General features: G+C 36.6%; 1 protein-coding gene across 1 annotated transcript in view; it reads left to right on the plus strand.

Moving 5' to 3' along the window:
- The window catches only part of LOC137655522 (organic cation transporter protein-like), a 311,982-nt gene that overhangs the window by 85,732 nt on the left and 207,991 nt on the right, over positions 1-18,259 (plus strand). Inside the window, exons 3-4 of the mRNA XM_068389423.1 lie at positions 6,761-6,896; positions 7,113-7,290. Coding sequence (XP_068245524.1) covers positions 6,761-6,896; positions 7,113-7,290 — 314 coding nt within the window. The remainder of the gene's footprint in view (positions 1-6,760; positions 6,897-7,112; positions 7,291-18,259) is intronic.

Here is an 18,259-nt window from a genome sequence, read left to right on the forward strand (position 1 = left end):
GATTTATTTTAAAAAACACCAAGAGCTTACATTTATACATAATAAAGATAATACTCAACTTTCTAAAGGCAGAAGAGACTGGAGAAAGCATCATAAAGTTGAAATATTCCAAGATTCACGAGAAAACACGGAAAAACACCGAGTTGTTGAGCTACGTAAAAAGGAAATGCAGATGGCGCCATCGGCGGCGCTGTGTACACACTCGAAGCAAGATAGGAGAGGTGCCTTATTAACGGCTCTCCTTTCATTCTCGTTTTTTGTTTTCTTGCTACTTTGACCCCTCAAAGTGTTAATTCTATTCGGTGTGTAGATTGCTATGTGGCGTATCAAGAATACGTCCTCTGATATTATGCGATATCCCTGGTTAAGTTTATTTAGGGATATTCACTCCAGGAGTTAGAATTCTGGATACCGTAAGGTAAATTCTCTGGGAATATCACCGTAGTCAAATATACCCTAGGAAGCTACCCTAAAGGAACTTCCTTTAGGACGACATGGCCTGAGCCCAAATATATATATATATATATATATATATATATATATATATATATATATATATATATATATATATATATATATATATATATATATATATATATATATATTGAGGAAATACTAAAGAAAGGAGGAAGCATTAAATTGATGAAAAGAAGACTTGGAATAAGGTGCCGACAAATGTTGGTTTAAAGAATGAAAATGGAAATATTATCAGTAAAAGAGAAGGACTGATAAAAATTGCTGAGGATTTTTATACAATGCTATACAATAGTGATATAAGAAAACCTTGCCAATAGAAAGAATAAAAAAACACCTGAGTCGGGGCCAAATGTAAAAGTAGGAGAAGCAAAGCATGCATTAAAAGGCATGAAAAGAGTCAAAGCACCAAGAGAAGATAACCTAACAAATGATTTAATAATAGTTGGAAGAGATTTCATGGTAGTAGAACTTTGAACTTTGCCCAAAATGTCTGCAAGAATCCCCTGTACCTACAATTTGGAAAAAATTTATCATTATATTAATTCCCCCCCCCCCAAAAAAAAAAGACTTAAAAGACCTCAAAAATTATCGCCTAATAAGTTTACTCTCAGTAATATATAAAATATTTACAAAGATCCAATTAGGCCGAATAGAAAGATAGACTTCATTTAACCAAGACAGCAAGCAGGTTTTAGATTTAGGTATTCAACAACTTACCGATCCCTGTAATTAAGCAGCTAATGGAAAAATCAACAGAATATGACAAACCACTTTGTAGGGCATTTATAGACTATGAGAAAGCTTTAGATTTTGTCAAAACTTCAGCAGTAATGAAAGCCCTTCAAAGACAAGGAATGGATGAATCTTATGTTAGAACACTTGATGATATCTATAAAGGAAGTACAGCAAATCCAAAAGCATGTTAAGATAGTGAGCAAATTCTGATTGAGAAAGGAAATAGACAGGGAGACCACATCTCTCCTAAATTATTCACAGCATGTCTAGAAGTTTTAAGAATTTTGTTCGGGAAAATGTAGGAATTAATGTTGAAGAGGAATTTCTTATCTTAGGATTTGCAGATGATATGGTTTTATTTAGTGATTCTTTAGAGGAATTGCAAAAGATGATAAGAGGAATTTGAATAGAGAAAGCAGAGATGTAGGATTGAAAATGAATATGAGTAAGACTAAAATAATGTTCAATGATAATGCCGAGAGACAACAAATAAGGGTTACGGGTGAACCTCTTGAGATTCTCTACGAATATATGTACTAAAGACAGACAGTAAGTGTTTCCCCAAGACGTGAGACCAAAATTAAGAAAAGGATTAGCATGGTATGGAGAGCTTTTTGTTAAACAAAATAAGGTTATGAAAAGCAAAAGGCCACTTTCTCTAAAAAGAAAAGTATTTAATAAGATGGTCCTAACAGTAATAACTTATGCATAAAAAACTTGGAGCCTTACCAAAGCCGCAAAACATAGGTTAGGTGGAACTCAAAGAGCTATGGAAAGAATCATGATGGGAATAACACCAACAAACAGAAAAAGAGCAATATGGATACGAGAGCAAACTAAAATAGATGATTTAAATAACATATAAGAAAAACAAATGGACATGGGCAGGACATATAATGAGAACGACATAAAAGATGAACATTGTGGAGAATTATTTTTTTTTTTTTTTGTTGAGGAGGAACTTGTTGTTCTGGGAATGTCTCCCTACAACATGCACCAAAGATCAACAGAGGAGGATAGGAGCATTAAACATGCAAAGGGCACAAACACCCCAGTAATAACTTTGGTGATGCAGTTCACAAACCTTCACTCTAAATAATAAAAGTGTTCTCTGTCTAGAGTCCTAAAAACTCCTCACGTAAAAAAAAGTAATTTGATGGCCTACTTTAGCTCTTGACAATTCTACAAATGTCCCACTCTAAGGCTCTGTATCGGTGCCGTCCGAGGGGCCCCAGTGAGATGCTGGACGGGAATTTTTCATTATGAATGGCGACAATAGCAACGGATGGGGGCAGGGATGTATTGAAGTAAAGTTGAAATAAGGATCTTTACCTTCAAGCACTGAGAATTAATACCAAGTCACTCGCTAATTCACTAATACCTTTAAGTTATTTTGATTAACTTATTCCTTTCAATATCTTGGATATGTTATCCCCAGATTAAATATTTATATTACAAATATAATCAATCATGTAAAGGGAGATGAAATACAAATGTGTAAAATCTAATCTAAGTACTTTATTATACAAATATTACAATGTTAAATCGGACATTGGCAAAAATTGAAAGCAAATAATGAAAATTAATCCAAGAAATGCAAAATGGCAATCAAAATATTCTTGCTCTAGAATCGAGGTCTTTTTCAATGGCAAATGATTAAAATGGGATTGGACACGTGGTCCTGTAACCCGAGACTGGACTAGTCTCTAAAAGCAAAAAATTATACACGGTTTATACACAAAATCCCACGCACCCCTCCCGAATTATGTAAAAAGCCAGCCCTTTTACCCCCAAGCTATTTGGAACTTTCCAACCCTTAACCCCCAGGCGTTTTCTTTTTCAAGCACATTTTGCAATATGTTTTCTTTAAATTGCACTAACAGCCTTAATTTTCGTCATAGGGAGGTCAGGTTGGTCTCATTATTTTGGAAAGTGCCCGAAGTTTCTCATAAAGTTATAAAAAATATGTAAAAAAAGTAAATAGCAGTTTTTTGCAAGGACGTACCGGTACGTCCAGGGGGGTAAAGGATGAGTTTTGTGAAACATACCAGTACGTCCATTGGGGGTAACAGGGGACCAAATAACGAAAAACGCAAAGCTAATCTAAATATGGGGGAATTTCAGTGATCACTTTGTAAATTACGTGCACTCCTCACTTAAGTACTTGGTGAAGTAACCCTAGCCCACAAAGTGGCCGTTAAAGCTTTTTTGCACTCTTAACTGACTGGCTCACCTCTCTGTTCCTCGCTTCTTGATATATTGGGATCGCTGGCACAGTTCCCAGGTTCGTCTTTCCTCTCTCCAGCTGACAGGTCACCAGAACTCCTCTATCCTCCTCTGCTTGGTGGGGGAGGTAGGGTGAGCCAGAGGGATGCAGGTTGACCGGTGCGGTCACAATGGCATCTCGCTAACGAATGGGCCGAATCTGAGGTCGCATGGTCTCGTGGGTCAGCTTCCGACAGGCGAGTCTTGGTTTGTTGAGGAGCCAAATCGGGACTTTCAGGGAGGGAGGATTTGGATATACAAAGAGAAATCTTGCAACTCTAAGTGGACATATATACATAGTAATTTTACCTATTCTGGCTTATTGAATATTAATAATTTAAATGAGTAATTAGCAAAGAGATGGTGCGGTTGGCATAAAATCCTTAAATGAATCACACCTGACTGGTACCGAGAGATACAACCTGCTTATAAATCAGCAATACTGAAATGATATTAAAAACTAGTGCAATAATTCATCTAGGGGCACGTTTAAGAAAAGAACCAATGGTAGGCAGCGGATTTTTACGCAGTGAACATGGTGTATTGTCAACAACGTTCAGTTAAGCGCAAACATTCCGTACCTCGGTAGAAGAAAACGTCAAGTTTGGAAACGAAAATTTCAAGGGTACCTGCTATATTAGAGGGCGTGAGACCAAAATCCAAAGGAAAAGAAGAGTAGTGAAGAAAATTCTTCACAAACATTAATGATAACAGAATGGGTCCCTAGAGATTGCAAAAGAAGTAGAAGGAAGAAGGGTCGATAGATTGACAAGCTAAGGAAATTGGCGGATATAAACAGGCATAGAAAGAATTGGGTGGAAAGACATGTCTAAGGCCTTTTTCCTACAATGGACTAGTATCTGAGGATGAGGATGATATATATATATATATATATATATATATATATATATATATATATATATATATATATATACACACACACATATATATATATATGTATATATATATGTATATGTGTATATATATATATATATATATGTATTTATATATATATATATACATATATATATATATATATATATATATATATATATATATATATATATATATATATATATATATATACAATGAATGTTTAAAATTGGGCTTAATATTTTGAAAATCTTCGTCGTTCATGTGAAGTTATCAAAACTAATCATATATGTCTAATTAAAGATATGTCAGTCGATACTATTACTTATATTGTTTGAACCTTAAAATTGACTTTATTGAGAGGAGATAAACATCAAACTGTTAGAACCAGTTTTGTGGAGAATATTTATATTCATTTAATTGTTGAGTGGGAAGTTGTTGTTCCGGGTAAGTCTCCCTACAACATATACGCAAAGATCAGCAGGGGAGGAAAAGGAGCTCTACATTCAAAGCACAAACACCCTCTTAATAACTTTGATGATGTAGTTCACATACCTTCACTCTTAAATGCAAAATTAAAAAGAAAAAAAGGAAAAAAAAAAACCTGAAAACTCCACACGTAAAAGAAAAGTCATTTGATGCCCTTCTTTAGCTTTGTCTGGTCTAAGGGTATCCCACTCATAGGCTCTGTTTTGGCTCTGTCCCAGGGACCCCAGAGAGATGCTGGATAGGAATTTTACGTTATAAACTTATTGAGACAATGGCAATAGAAGGAGCAGGGATGTATTGTAGTAAAGTAAAGGTTAAAAATGACCTTTATCTTCGAAGCATAGAATGAATATTAAAGTCCCTCGCTAACACACTATTACTCTTAAGGTATTTAGACTTACTCCTTTCAATATATCGGGTATACTGTCCCGAGATTAAATATTCATGTTAGACATAATCAATTAACAAAGGGAGTAGTAGTACGAAAGGGTGTAATTAACTTAATCTAGTTATTTTATTACACAAAATTTTCATTGAAAAATCGGAGATTTTAACAGCAGCAAAAGAAGTTAAACAAGCACATAACTAAATAAAACAAATGCAACTTGGCAAAATCAAAAGGATATAAAATATGCGTGACTCGAGGTCTCTTGTAATGATAAAGGATTAAAGTGGGGTTGTGTTCTTCTGACCCGAGACTGTACTAGTCTCTAAAGCAAAAGTTATACACAAAATTTTTGCACCAAATCCCACGCACTCAGCCCGAAATATGTAAAAGCCAGTTAAACCTAAATCAAGTAAAAATTAATCTGAGCTAATTTAAAATGGGGGAAAACTTTGAGTGGCCACGTGATGTACCTGCACTCCTTACTTGAAAGACAGCCCATGTCCTTAAATGGCTGTTACAGCTTGTTGCTTGCACCTTTCGTCTTTTGGCCCACACCGTGGTTTTCATAGCTTCTTGGCACATTAGGTATCGCTGGCATACTTCCCAGGATCGCCTTCCTCCCTCTCTCCAGCCGACAGACACACCAAGACTCTTATGCTATGTCATATGTTTGGTGGGGGCCAAGTGGAGTGAGCCAGAGCAATGCAAATGGACTGACAAGGTCGGTCAGCCGGTCACAACAGCTGCTTGTGCACGAATGGGGCGACCCTTAGGTCATGTGAGCTCACCTGAGGCTGAGTTCAGCTTCCATAAGCAAGTGAGGGTCGTGGTGCGTAGAATAACCCAGTTGACGTGCCATATCGGGACTTTAGGGCAGGGCAATTTAACGTTGTAAGGAGTGAGTAGGTGGCAGGATTTTGTGCAAAATACAAAGAGAAATCTTGCTGATCTAAGAGAATATACATAGGCTACATAATAATCCAACCTATTCTGGCTTACTAAAAATTAATAATTTAAATGAGCAATTAGCAATGAGCTGGTGCAATGGGTATACATATTAAAATTAATCAGACCTGGATAGGTATTGAGAGATAAAATAAGCTGCTTATAAGTCAGCAGTACTAACGTTGTATTCAAAACCAGTGTAATGATTTTTCTCGACACTTAGTTTAAGGAAGAATCATCACTCACATTTTCCCTGCCGTGACATCACGAACAATAACAATGTCTACATAAAAATAAACTGTGAATAAGAAGAGTAGTGAAAAAAAAATTCTTCAAGTTTGGTCTCCTAAACCTATCCATGTAAATGGGGATGACGAACTATTCTTTCTTGTCATTGGACTAGATTATCGTGTTCACATATACACATACATGTAAAGGCTCGCGTTATTTCAATGTGATTCTTAGGATTTTTCCATTAATATCTATAAATTATTCTCTTTTTGTTGGTCAATATATAGTTTTTAATTTCAGTTCACATGTATAAAATAACCTGTTAAACCTTACATTACATACTTCCTAACTTTTCAGGTGCATTTGTGTCTGCTTTGCAAACTCTTCCATACCAGTTTTTGGGAGCCACTCCTGACTACTGGTGTCATGTTGATTCTTTAGTCAGTGCCAACTGGACTGCAGAGGATATCATCAGTATTGCAGTGCCTTTGAAGTTAGTACAGAATTATAAAGTTACTACTGTGCAAGATTCCCCATTGGAAGTATGCCTATATTATGACTTTTTTTTTTTTTTTTTTTTTTAAATAGTCCCGAATACTGTTTGATTTCTTTGGCAATGGTAATGAACAGTCATATTTAAATATTTGCCCGATGAAATAATATTTTTAAAATTTTATCTCGCAACTAATGATACTCTATTTTCACTTAGGGATGATGCAGACAAACGAGATTTCTGTAAAGTGTACGACTACAATTTTACCAAAATTGCTGATTTAAGCTTCAAGGAGGCCCTCTTGTTTGAAAATGAAATTAAGCAGAGCAATATTGTTTCTTGTTCTGTGAGAGACTTCAATTCAAGCCAGTATAAATCAACAGTCACTACAGAGGTCAGTTTATAAATACATTAATCTTAATTTTTTTAATTATCTAAAATAATGACATGTAAAGATTTATTATATTTTTATGTGCTTGTCTGTAGGCTATGCATTTGTCATTTTATAATTAAGATTAATTTCATAGTTTACCATGACTACAGTGAATGCCCTCCACAGTCCCTGGTCCAGATTATACAACCCAAACTCCATAATTATTCAGTTTTTAAGGTCATATGCTCCCAATTTACCTTTTTTCCATGCACAAATTAGTTCTGTAATAAAGATATGGCTTGTTAATAATTTTTATGCTAAGTGAAGGTCGAGTTAGAATTTGTTACACTGGCATCGTGACCTGTTTGATGTAATATTGAAAGTAGAATAATGGTCTGTTATGATTGAAGTTTAGTAACTAAATTTATGAAATTATAACAGAATTCAGAGAAAAGTAGATCATTGTGGGTGCAAAATTGAAAATATGTCGTTAATGAATTGTGGAATGGCTGATATTTACAGGTACTGCAGAGCAGATTTTATTTAGGTAAGAGAAACAGCAGAGACCGGTGGAGGAATTTAAATGTGTTTCCGAAAGGAAAAAGTTGAGACTTCTAAATATGTGCAAGAGGAAGACTATGACAGTGAATATTTATATGAGTTCAAGAATGGAAAAAAAAGGTTATACAGGATAAGCATTACGGAGTAAATATATCAAATGATGGTAGTATAAGAACGTGTGAGTCACAGAAAAGGTTCCCCAAATGTTACATAATTTTTTTCAGATAATGGGCGAGTTAATTAAGGTCAATGTTTGAATGTATAAAGTTTTGCTGAGCTAACTCTCCATAATAGAAGTGGTATGTGGATTTCAAAAGTGAATGTGATAAGTAAGGTTGGGAGAAGCTTTAGAGATAATGATTATATCTATGTACCCCTCCTGGTGTTCATATTGACTTTGTCTCCAGAAGCATGGGTTGTGGATGTTAATCCCTAAAATTAAGAAATTTTCCCATTTTCTTTCTTTCTAATACACCAATGTCTCTAGCGAAGCATTGAGACCATCGTCTAATAGCAGATAGTTTCTAAAGTGGACATGGAACAGCAACAACGTCTGCTCCCCCGCTCCAGATGTCAGGCATTTGTCTGTTTTTATACTGATTTTAGGGTTTTTAGTATGTCTTCTCCAGATTTATTAGCATGATGTTAGGTTCAGATTATTAAGAATAGTTTTTGGGTGGTCATAAACAACTTTCTCATTATTTCTAATGCCTAGAAACAAGAGGTTCTTGTGAGAAGTGTGTAGGCCTCACTTTTCCTCTGGGAAGTATGATTTATGATAGATTAAAGTTTAAAGTATAAAGAAAGCTTAGCTCAGGGGTAATCTGGAGAAGGCTAGGTTACTGGCATATAGAGGCAATGGTGATGGTAATGCTTAAGAGTTTAACATCTTTGCTTCTTTAGTATAAGCTCAGAAGCCACTTATTACATATTTGCCGTGATTGTAGTCTTGATATCATATCACCCCTTTTGATGTCATAAACCCTTTTAACTCTTTTATTAGGTGGATGGAGTGACAATAGTAGCCTTCCCTTAGGCCAATTTTTTTTTCATTTTGAATTGATTTGTTTAGGATTTGGCTCAGCAAATACCTGGGTAGGGATACCAGAGATATATTGGAAATAACTACTAGTATAATATATAAAGTAGTTTTCTATCTGCAGTATATCCTATACTGAAAATATACTGACTACCTGTATAAACATATACTGTAGATCAGCCGGCATAGCTAGTTCTTGCCGGCACATCCAGTATGATAGCTAAAAGAGAGATAGATAGCATGGAGTGAAGGCTACCTATTACTCTGTATGTATGCAGTAATTAAGGATGTAAAGTCTAATTTTACTGCCTTTCTCCAGAAATAATGTTCAAATGGGAGGGGAGAATGTAACATTCAGGCTTCCATCTAGCCACAGTACTATTGCCGGCAAGGTCCCGCCAACACACTGCCGGCAGGCTAGCCTCCGGCAGTACTAGTACAGTCGGCATGGTGCCGGCTGAGTCAGCACCTATCTGTGCCGGTCTGGCCGGCGGTATCCGGCAATAGAACTTGTGGCTAGCAGTTCAAAGGAGAACTGAAGAACCCTAGAGACAGAAGGGACTTCCCATTCCCAGCCATCATGGTTGCCGGCAGCCGCCGACAGCCGTCATGGCTGCCGACAATTGGCATGGCTACTAGCAGTATGCATCGCCGCCGGCAGCTGTCATAGCTGCCGACAGATGAAAGACACATAGTCGCCGGCATCCAATTTGGCCGCCGGCAGTTGTCATGGCTGCATGCAGCTGTCATAGCCGTTGGCAGCCGGACAACGGAAGTGGGGAGGGAGTCTGGCCAGCACCGGAAACCCACTGGCATTGGTAAGGTTGCAGGACACCAGTATCATAAAAGAACAAACGGGGAGGGAAAAGGGTCCTATATGAGGTGTGGTAGGAGCCGGCAATTTTGCCAGACCTAAACACCTTGAAGAAACTCTGTTTCAGTATTGGCGCCATCCCAGGCGGCAGGAGAATTCTCCAGCCTAGGGTGTGCCAATACAGTTAAGGGGATGGCAGCAGTGCCACCTCCTCTCAACAAGGGAGAAACAGAGTTCCAGTGCCACGCCATCCTAGGCCTAAGAAGATACTACACTTCAGCCAAGGGTCAACGAGTAAAGGACTAGTCTACTAGGCCACAGGGAGAAGATGGCGGCATCATACAACCACTTCAGGTGTAGCCAAGGGAGGGCTAGCCTCGTATGCCGGAAGCTTAGCCGGCAGGGGAATGACTATTCACCCTGCCGGCCGACTGCCGACACAAGACTAAATACTCTGAGTTTCTGACCAAATCCCAAAACTTGCCATCTGCAGTTAAGGGACGAGACAGAAAAACCCTAGGTTAGTCATGCCTGAATTAAAAATTCAAGGCCGACCCATTAGGGTTGTAGCCAAAGGATACACTCAGAGGGAAGAGGGATTCCCTTAAATCTCTAATAGAGACGAGTATCGGTTATATAATAATTCCAGATATCTATCTCCAATGAATTGATAACCAATACACGAGGGTAACCGGGGGAAATGTCGAAAGTATATGTTGCCTAGGTTAGGTTACCTAGGCAAGGCGAGATCTCGGTTACCTAAATCACCGAAACTCTGACATATATGATCGACGCAGGAAAAGGAAAAATTATGCATATGAATATCTTTACAATTATAAAAATGCCCAAATAGCTTTATAAATAATTTATTAATGCTATTTTAAAAACCGGGAATGTCGTTCTACTAACTAAATAACACACTCAACGAACCACAGCGCCCATGGCGCCTCCGGTAACTGGCCTAGCTCCTAATCACAATAAATTACTCTAATTTCACTGTGAGACAGGAACTAAAAACCACATATTGTAAAGATTCAATACTCAACTTCTCAGAAGCAAAAGAAGCTGGAGAATGCATAATAAAAATCCGTGAAAATCAATCGAAAATGTCAGATCAACAGGGAACACCACCGAGCGAATTTGCTACAAAATAAGGAATGTTCGCCATCTTGGATATGGCGCTGTTGTGATACTCAATGGTATGAGAACTAGGGTAACCTTGATACGGCTCCCCTTCTATTCTGCCACTTCCCCCTCGAAGCGTAAATGCTATTAGGGGTGCAGATTGCTATGTGGCGTGTCAAGAATACGTCTTCTGATATTATGCGATATCCTTGAAAGAAATTTAAGGATATTCGTGCCAGGAGTTAGAATTCTGGATACCTAAAGGTAAAATTCTCAGGGAATATCACTGTAGTACATATATCCCTTAGGAAGCTACTTATAGGAACTTCCATCAGGACGACATGGCCATCTCACCCAAAATAGATTTTTCGCTTCGCTCAAAATCCGTTTTATTGCCGCATGTTTGCTTGGCTATGTGCGCTTTTGTCTTATAAGCTCGACCTCTAGTTCATCACACATTTTCTCTTACCAGGTAAAAGTCGGGATTAATATCTCACTTGTATGTATGAGTCAATTAATCAAATACACTCTTTAAGTCCTATATGTAGTGTAAACAATAAAAAAAGTTTAGTTACATCATAGAATAGATTAGTCGGCCCTCCGTTCATGATACAGAGATCCGCGAAATAATTTAGATAAAGTTTAGATTTCTCACGGTTAGAACTGCTGCACGTAGTGTGACATTTTCAAATGGCCTGCACTTTGCTACACCTGACCTTTGCGCTGTTTCCTAACCTTCCACTAGCAAAACACAGTAATGAAAAACAAACAAATAAACATGATAATTTTATCGTTATCATATTTAAATGATTTGGTGATAAACCCTCCGCACAGAAATTCTAATAATAAAGATTATTAAAAGAGGTTTATACATATATATAGTATGGAACTAGATGTCATTGGTATTACCGAGACCTGGATTCAAGGAAAAACAAAGTATTTTGTTAGAGAATACAAAATCCCAGGTTTTTCAGTTTTCAAGAAGATCCTTAAAGGTGAAGGGGTAATGCTCTATGTCAAAAATCACCTAAACCCATTAGAAATTAAATTAGAAACCGAATATGAAGTGATAGGTGCAAATATTAACACCATAGGAGAAGAGATGTCCATACTAGTAATATACAGACCATCACATTAATTTCAAGAACAGGATGAAAAGCTGTACAGACAAGTTTGAAAAGAAATGAATAATAAGCTAGCTGTCGTAATGGGAGACTTCAATGGAGCAGTAAACTGGGACACTATGAATTCTATATCATGCACGGAGGGACACAGACTACTAGAATTTGTCAACAATGAATTCTTCCAGCAGTGGGTCGATAAAACAACTAGGACAAACAACATATCAGATATTGTGCTAACAACAGAAGAAAATTTAGTATTCAGTGTCTCAGTAGGGGGAAATATTTGTAAAAGTGACCACAGAATTGTTAGGTTCCAGGTAAATATTCCTCATAAAAAAAAAGGAAAATTATGAAAGAGCTAGACTACAGACAGGGTAAGTGAATGCAACTGAAATAATACACCAATAATTTAGAATATGACAAAACAGGGAACATAGATACACAATGGGGCGTCTTTGTAAAAATATATGAAGAAAAAAGGGGTGACATCTATACCCCATTGAAGAATTATCAAATGGAACTCCACAACCCAAATGAGAAATAGCCGATGCAATAAGAAGCAGAGGCAGGAAACATAAGTCAATGAGTCCACCATTCAATTCGTGAAATTTCCGAGCACAAAAAGTTGAGCAGAAATCTCGATAGATAGAAATGTCAAGATAAATGAAGAGAAAAGAGTGGCTTCAGCTAATAAAGAAAACCCGAAAATTTTTTTTTTCATATGTAACAGTAGAAAACCAACAAAAAACAAAATTACCCAATTAAGAGACTGTGATTGTAATCTTATAACAAATTATTTGGTAAAAACCGAACTGATGAATGCATATTTCACAACCATATTCACTAGGGAAGAATCACTGACCCTCCCCTAACCAACTATCAAATACGAAGGGACACAACCACTGAAAAAAATCACCTTTACAATGTCAAAAAGTAAATAAAGAGACTCGGTAAGTCTAAGGTACCAGGTTCAGATGATATTCATCCAAGAGAGATTATAGAACTAGAAGAAAGGATAACTCCACACGTTTACAAAATGTTCCGAAAGACAACCCATGAAAGAAAGGCACCATGAGGATGGAAACTATGCAATGTTCCTCCAATCTACAAGAAAGGACCAAAAGAAGAACCTGGCAACTACAGACCTGTGTGTCTACCTTCAGTGCTTTGCCAATTTTTTTAATCAATTATAGTAGATTCATTAGTAGAACATTTAGAGGAAAACAATCTTCTGATAGACAGCCAGCATGGTTTTAGACAAAAGAGATCCTGTGAGACAAATCTGTTGGAATTTTTCCACGACCTCTTTAAAATTTATGACAAAAGCAGGGCAATAGACATCATATACCTAGACTTTCAAAAGGCTTTTGACAAAAGTCCTCATAAAAGAATTAATGGTCAAAATTAGAGCACTAGGCATCATTGACGAGCCAGGAGAATGGATCGTAGGTTGGCTGACAAACAGAAAACAGAAAGTTGTAACAAATGGAGAAGTTTCAGAGTGGGCAGCTGTTAGAAGCGGAGTACCTCAAGGATCTGCCCTTGGCCCATTACTATTTCTGATTTACATTAGTGACATAGATTTATGATTAACAAGTAGAATAGCCATATTTGCCGACGATACTAAACTGGGCATAAATGCAGCGAACTTGGAAGATGTAGAAGCCTTAAGAGAGGATCTAATTAAGTTAGGTGAAAGGACCGCAGAATGGCAAATGCCTTTCAACTGTGGGAAAGGCAGTTTTGCACATAGGTTATAGTAACCCACAAACAGATTACTCATTGCTGGGTAAGGAAATAGAAAGTGCGAACCAAGAGGAAGATCTCGGGATTATTATTAGCAAGGATTTGTAGGTCACCAAACAGATCATAAAAGCTGAAAAGAAAGCACAAAAACTATTAGGTTACATAAATAGCCAATGCAAATACAGAAACAAAAGCATAGTACTTCAGCGGGACACGTCATTAGTAAGACCCCATCTAGAATAGGGAGTCCAATTCTGGGCTCCAAGTATTCAGAAAGATATAGATGGACTGGAAGCAGTACAAGCTAGGGCCACAAAACTATCTTCAACACTAAGGCAATTTGAATATAGACGGAGGATGGAATGTTTGAACTTATTTGATCTACAAACTCGACGACTAAGGAGACAGTTAATAGAGACATTCAAAATTCTTAAAGGAATAACAAATGTCGATTACAACAATCTGTTCACGCTTAGCACAAATCAGTCCAGAGGTAATAGATGTAAACTCAACTGAAAATATACACCATCACTTAATGTGGTAATTTCTTTACATACAAAATAGCAAGTACATGGAACAGACTTCCAGGAGATATAGTAAACAGTAACACGGTAAACGAGTTCAAGAATAAGTTAGACGAGATCATAAACACACACTAAATGTGCAAACCACATCACTCTACCAAAAAGCAAATGGAGTCTCCCCGGATGGACTAAAAAGTCTTTGAGACATCCAAAATCCTTGAATTCTCTCTCTCTCTCTCTCTCTCTCTCTCTCTCTCTCTCTCTCTCTCTCTCTCTCTCTCTCTCTCTCTCTCTCTCTCTCTCTCTCTCTCTCTCTCTCTCTCTCTCTCTCTCTCTCTCTCTCTCTCTCAAATCTTTTAAAATTGAAATAAATTATAACTGAATTTTATATAACATTAAACTTTATAGAAGTGAAAAATTTAATTTTAATTATTTGATATTGTGAAGAGAATAGAATGAAATTGTAAAATAGTGTATTTAGTGTTATAGATGATTTAGGAGTTTATTGAGGAATGGATGTAGAAATAATTTGTAAAGTACTTTATTATACAATTACTGTAATAAGACCTACAGTACAATTAGTGGATTGCGTAGAAACAATGTAGCCTGTAATGTGTAGTAGAGAAGCTCGGGGGGGGGGGGGGGGGGGTTTGCACTGTAAGATGCCCTAAGTTACTTAATGGTTTTTAGTTAATTCAAAGGTACTGAAACTGAATTAATTGGTGTCATAATTCTTGTGTGTCAAATAATGGCGTTTATGTGTTCCCAAAGGTGTGACGATATTCTAATTTGTAATAAACTACGTACAAATACTTGCATTTGGTGAGCATCATCATCATCATCATCTCCTACGCCTATTGATGCAAAGGGCCTCTGTCAGATTTCGCCAGTTGTCTCTATCTTGATCTTCTAACTCTATACTTCTCTATTCATCATCTCCATCTCCTCTTCATAGTCCTCATCTATGTAGGTCTGGGTCTTTCATCTCTTCTAGTACCTTGTGGAGCCCAGCTAAACGTTTAGTGAACTAATCTCTCTTGGGGAGTGCAAAGATCATGCCCAAACCATCTCCATCTACCCCTCACCATAATCTCATCCACATATGGCACTCGAATGATCTTTCTTATAGTTTCATTTAACTCCTAATATCCTTCTGATGGCTTTGTTCTCAAATCTACTAAATCTATTGGAGATTGTTTCATTATCATACCACGACTCATGTCCATACAGTAACACCGATTTCACTTAACTGATCTATAGTCTGGTTTTTATATGTAATTTCAGGCGATTTGATTTCAAAATTTTACTTACCCAGGCCATTGTCTGATTTTCTTGTTTTAATCTTTCAACAAACTCTAATTCTAAAGACCCTGTATTGGAGATCATAGTTCCTAAATACTTAAATGATTCTACCTCATTAATCCTTTCTCCTTCCAATGATATTTCACCTTCCATTGCATACTCCGTTCTAATCATCTGTCTTTCTTGTATTTTAAACCCAACTTCTTGTGATATTTCATGCATTCTGGTGAGCAAGCATTGCAGATCCTGTGGTGTTAAGCTAATAAGGACGGCGTCATCAGCATACTCTAGGTCTGCTAATTTCCTATTACCAATCCAGTCCAATTCTTCTCCACCATCTGTGACTGTTCTATGCATTACAAAATCCATGAGGATGATAAACAACATTGGTGACAACACATTCCCTTGTAGTACTCCGCAGTTCTTTGGAAATTCATTTGATAGGACTCCATTAACATTAATTTTGCACTTGCTATGCTCATGAACAGACTTAATCAAATTCACATATTTAAGAGGAATTCTATAATAGCTCCGGACTCTCCACAAAAATGGCTGGTGCACACTTATCAAAGGCTTTTTTTATAATCCTCAAATGCCATCAAAAGTGGATTTCTATATTTTACGCATTGCTGTACATCATGTGTCAAAATGAAAATTTGACTAGTATAACTTACCTTTTCTAAATCCTTCTAGTTCATCTCTCAGCTATTCATCAGTCTTTCTCTCCAGTCTCTTTAGGATAAGCATACTATATATTTTCATAACAACTGACATAGGTGTGATGTCTCACATAAGTGTGATGCTTCTGTAATTATTGCAATCAGTCAGGTCTCCTTTTTTTGCCCTTTTCACCAACACACCTAACTCCCATTCATCAAGTTTTGCCTCTTCATGCCACATTCTTCAAAATAATCTTGTAAGTATTCTGGGGGTCACTTAATTTTCAGCCAATATCATCTCATCAGTTATTCCATCGTATCAAGGAGCTTTCCATCTCTTGAATTTTTTAATGCTAGCTTCGACTTCAAACACACTGAATCCCTTCATGGGCACATCAAGGTCATCAACTTCAGGTATATCAATCAAATTATTCCCATCGTATCTTCTATTCATAATCTCACTAAAATGTTCCATCTAACGTTGTCTTTCTTCATCTTCTGTTGTTATAACAGATCCACAAAAGCCCTTAAAAAGAATTTAAAATTAAATGAAGCATTATTTATAGATGTACAAAAAAAATTAGAGATCTAAAGCATTTATTCTTAGATAAAGAGCTAAAGTCTATATTTCAGTGAGGGGCAAAAACAATAAAACAATTGGATCAACCCCCTAGCATTAAAATAAAGAATATGATCAATCTACCTTCAAATATTAAACTTCTAGTCAATGAATAGTCTATGATGTACATTGATATTGCTGTTATATATACAGTAGTTCTTTCCAGTTATTTTGAAAAAATAGTGTTGAGGTTAATGATAATATAATATAGATTTTTACACCTTATTTTATCTACAAAATCTGCAACACTTTATACCATTTATTTTATAATTGCATATATTTCCAAAGGCTCACTGGCCACAAATACATGGATCTGGTAAGCTTGCTGGGCGGGTAAGCATTCCTGCTGGAAGTAATGTGGCATAAAGTTTTCTAGTATCACCTTGAGTCCATCCATACATTTCTGTATTATCAAGTATTGGTCTTGTTGCCATTGAGGCAGTCATCCACAAATTGGCTTGACGATATGACTGTTATATATGTTCTTGTAATGCCACAGTTGTGCAGGGCCTTTTTTTTGCAGATTTAGATTTTTGCTGTGAGTGTTATATAACTCAATTCTAAGTTCATTAAAGTTATTGCAGTCAGCTTTTGTGCCTGTAAAACAAACTAAAAAATATTCTACCTTCTGAAACATCTCTGATAACTCTGACAATCTAAAACCTTCATGTAGTTTGAGAGTTCCAGCTCTTTTCATCAGAGAATTCTTGGTGCCAAGTTTTGATGTCATATCTGCTCCAGTGAGAACATGTGCTGTAGGTTTATGTATTACAATATCATTTCTAATGTTATGAACAAGACTATGAATAGGTTGGATCTTTCTTTTAGTTCCAGACCCTTTGTTTAACCACAAATGTTTGTGACCCAATTTGTGCCATGTTTCTCAGTTTGTCACTAGATGATGTAAAAGAAAAATAATTCTGTTATCTGCCTCCTCATGTTCACAAATTAACTCTGGTATTGTGATACAATCACTGGATTGTATTAGAACACTGTCAAGAGTATCTGCTCCTGCCAGATATATTGGTTTGCAGTCTGAATAGTTTGCTTTTCTCCAGGATATCATGAAACACTGTAGTTGTGCTTTATTCTTTGATAAGGGCAAGAATGATTCCATTGTAGCTTAAAGCAGTTGATCACCATCCGATATAACAACAGGTACTGATTTTAACTTTACTTTAGGTTTTTTTTTTTTTTTACTTGGGACCTATAGTGACCTGTGGTGTATAGTCTGATAGAATGGTGAATGTAAGTGGCCGGTTTGGTAAAATTACAATTTCGGGTTCTGGTGAAGTTTTTTATTCTACACTGCTACAGTATAAAAGTAATTCAGTGCTAAAATAATTTTAAAAATTCCATATGAAGGTTAGACCAAAGGTAAGTGTAGGATGGTATTTAATTTATTATAAAAACTAAATGCCCTATCTCACTCCTTCACTGGCTACCCAAAACCTGTAAGTGTGGGAGTTGGCAATAT

This window comes from Palaemon carinicauda, chromosome 1 (genome assembly GCF_036898095.1).
Source record: "Palaemon carinicauda isolate YSFRI2023 chromosome 1, ASM3689809v2, whole genome shotgun sequence".
Lineage (NCBI taxonomy): Eukaryota > Metazoa > Arthropoda > Malacostraca > Decapoda > Palaemonidae > Palaemon > Palaemon carinicauda.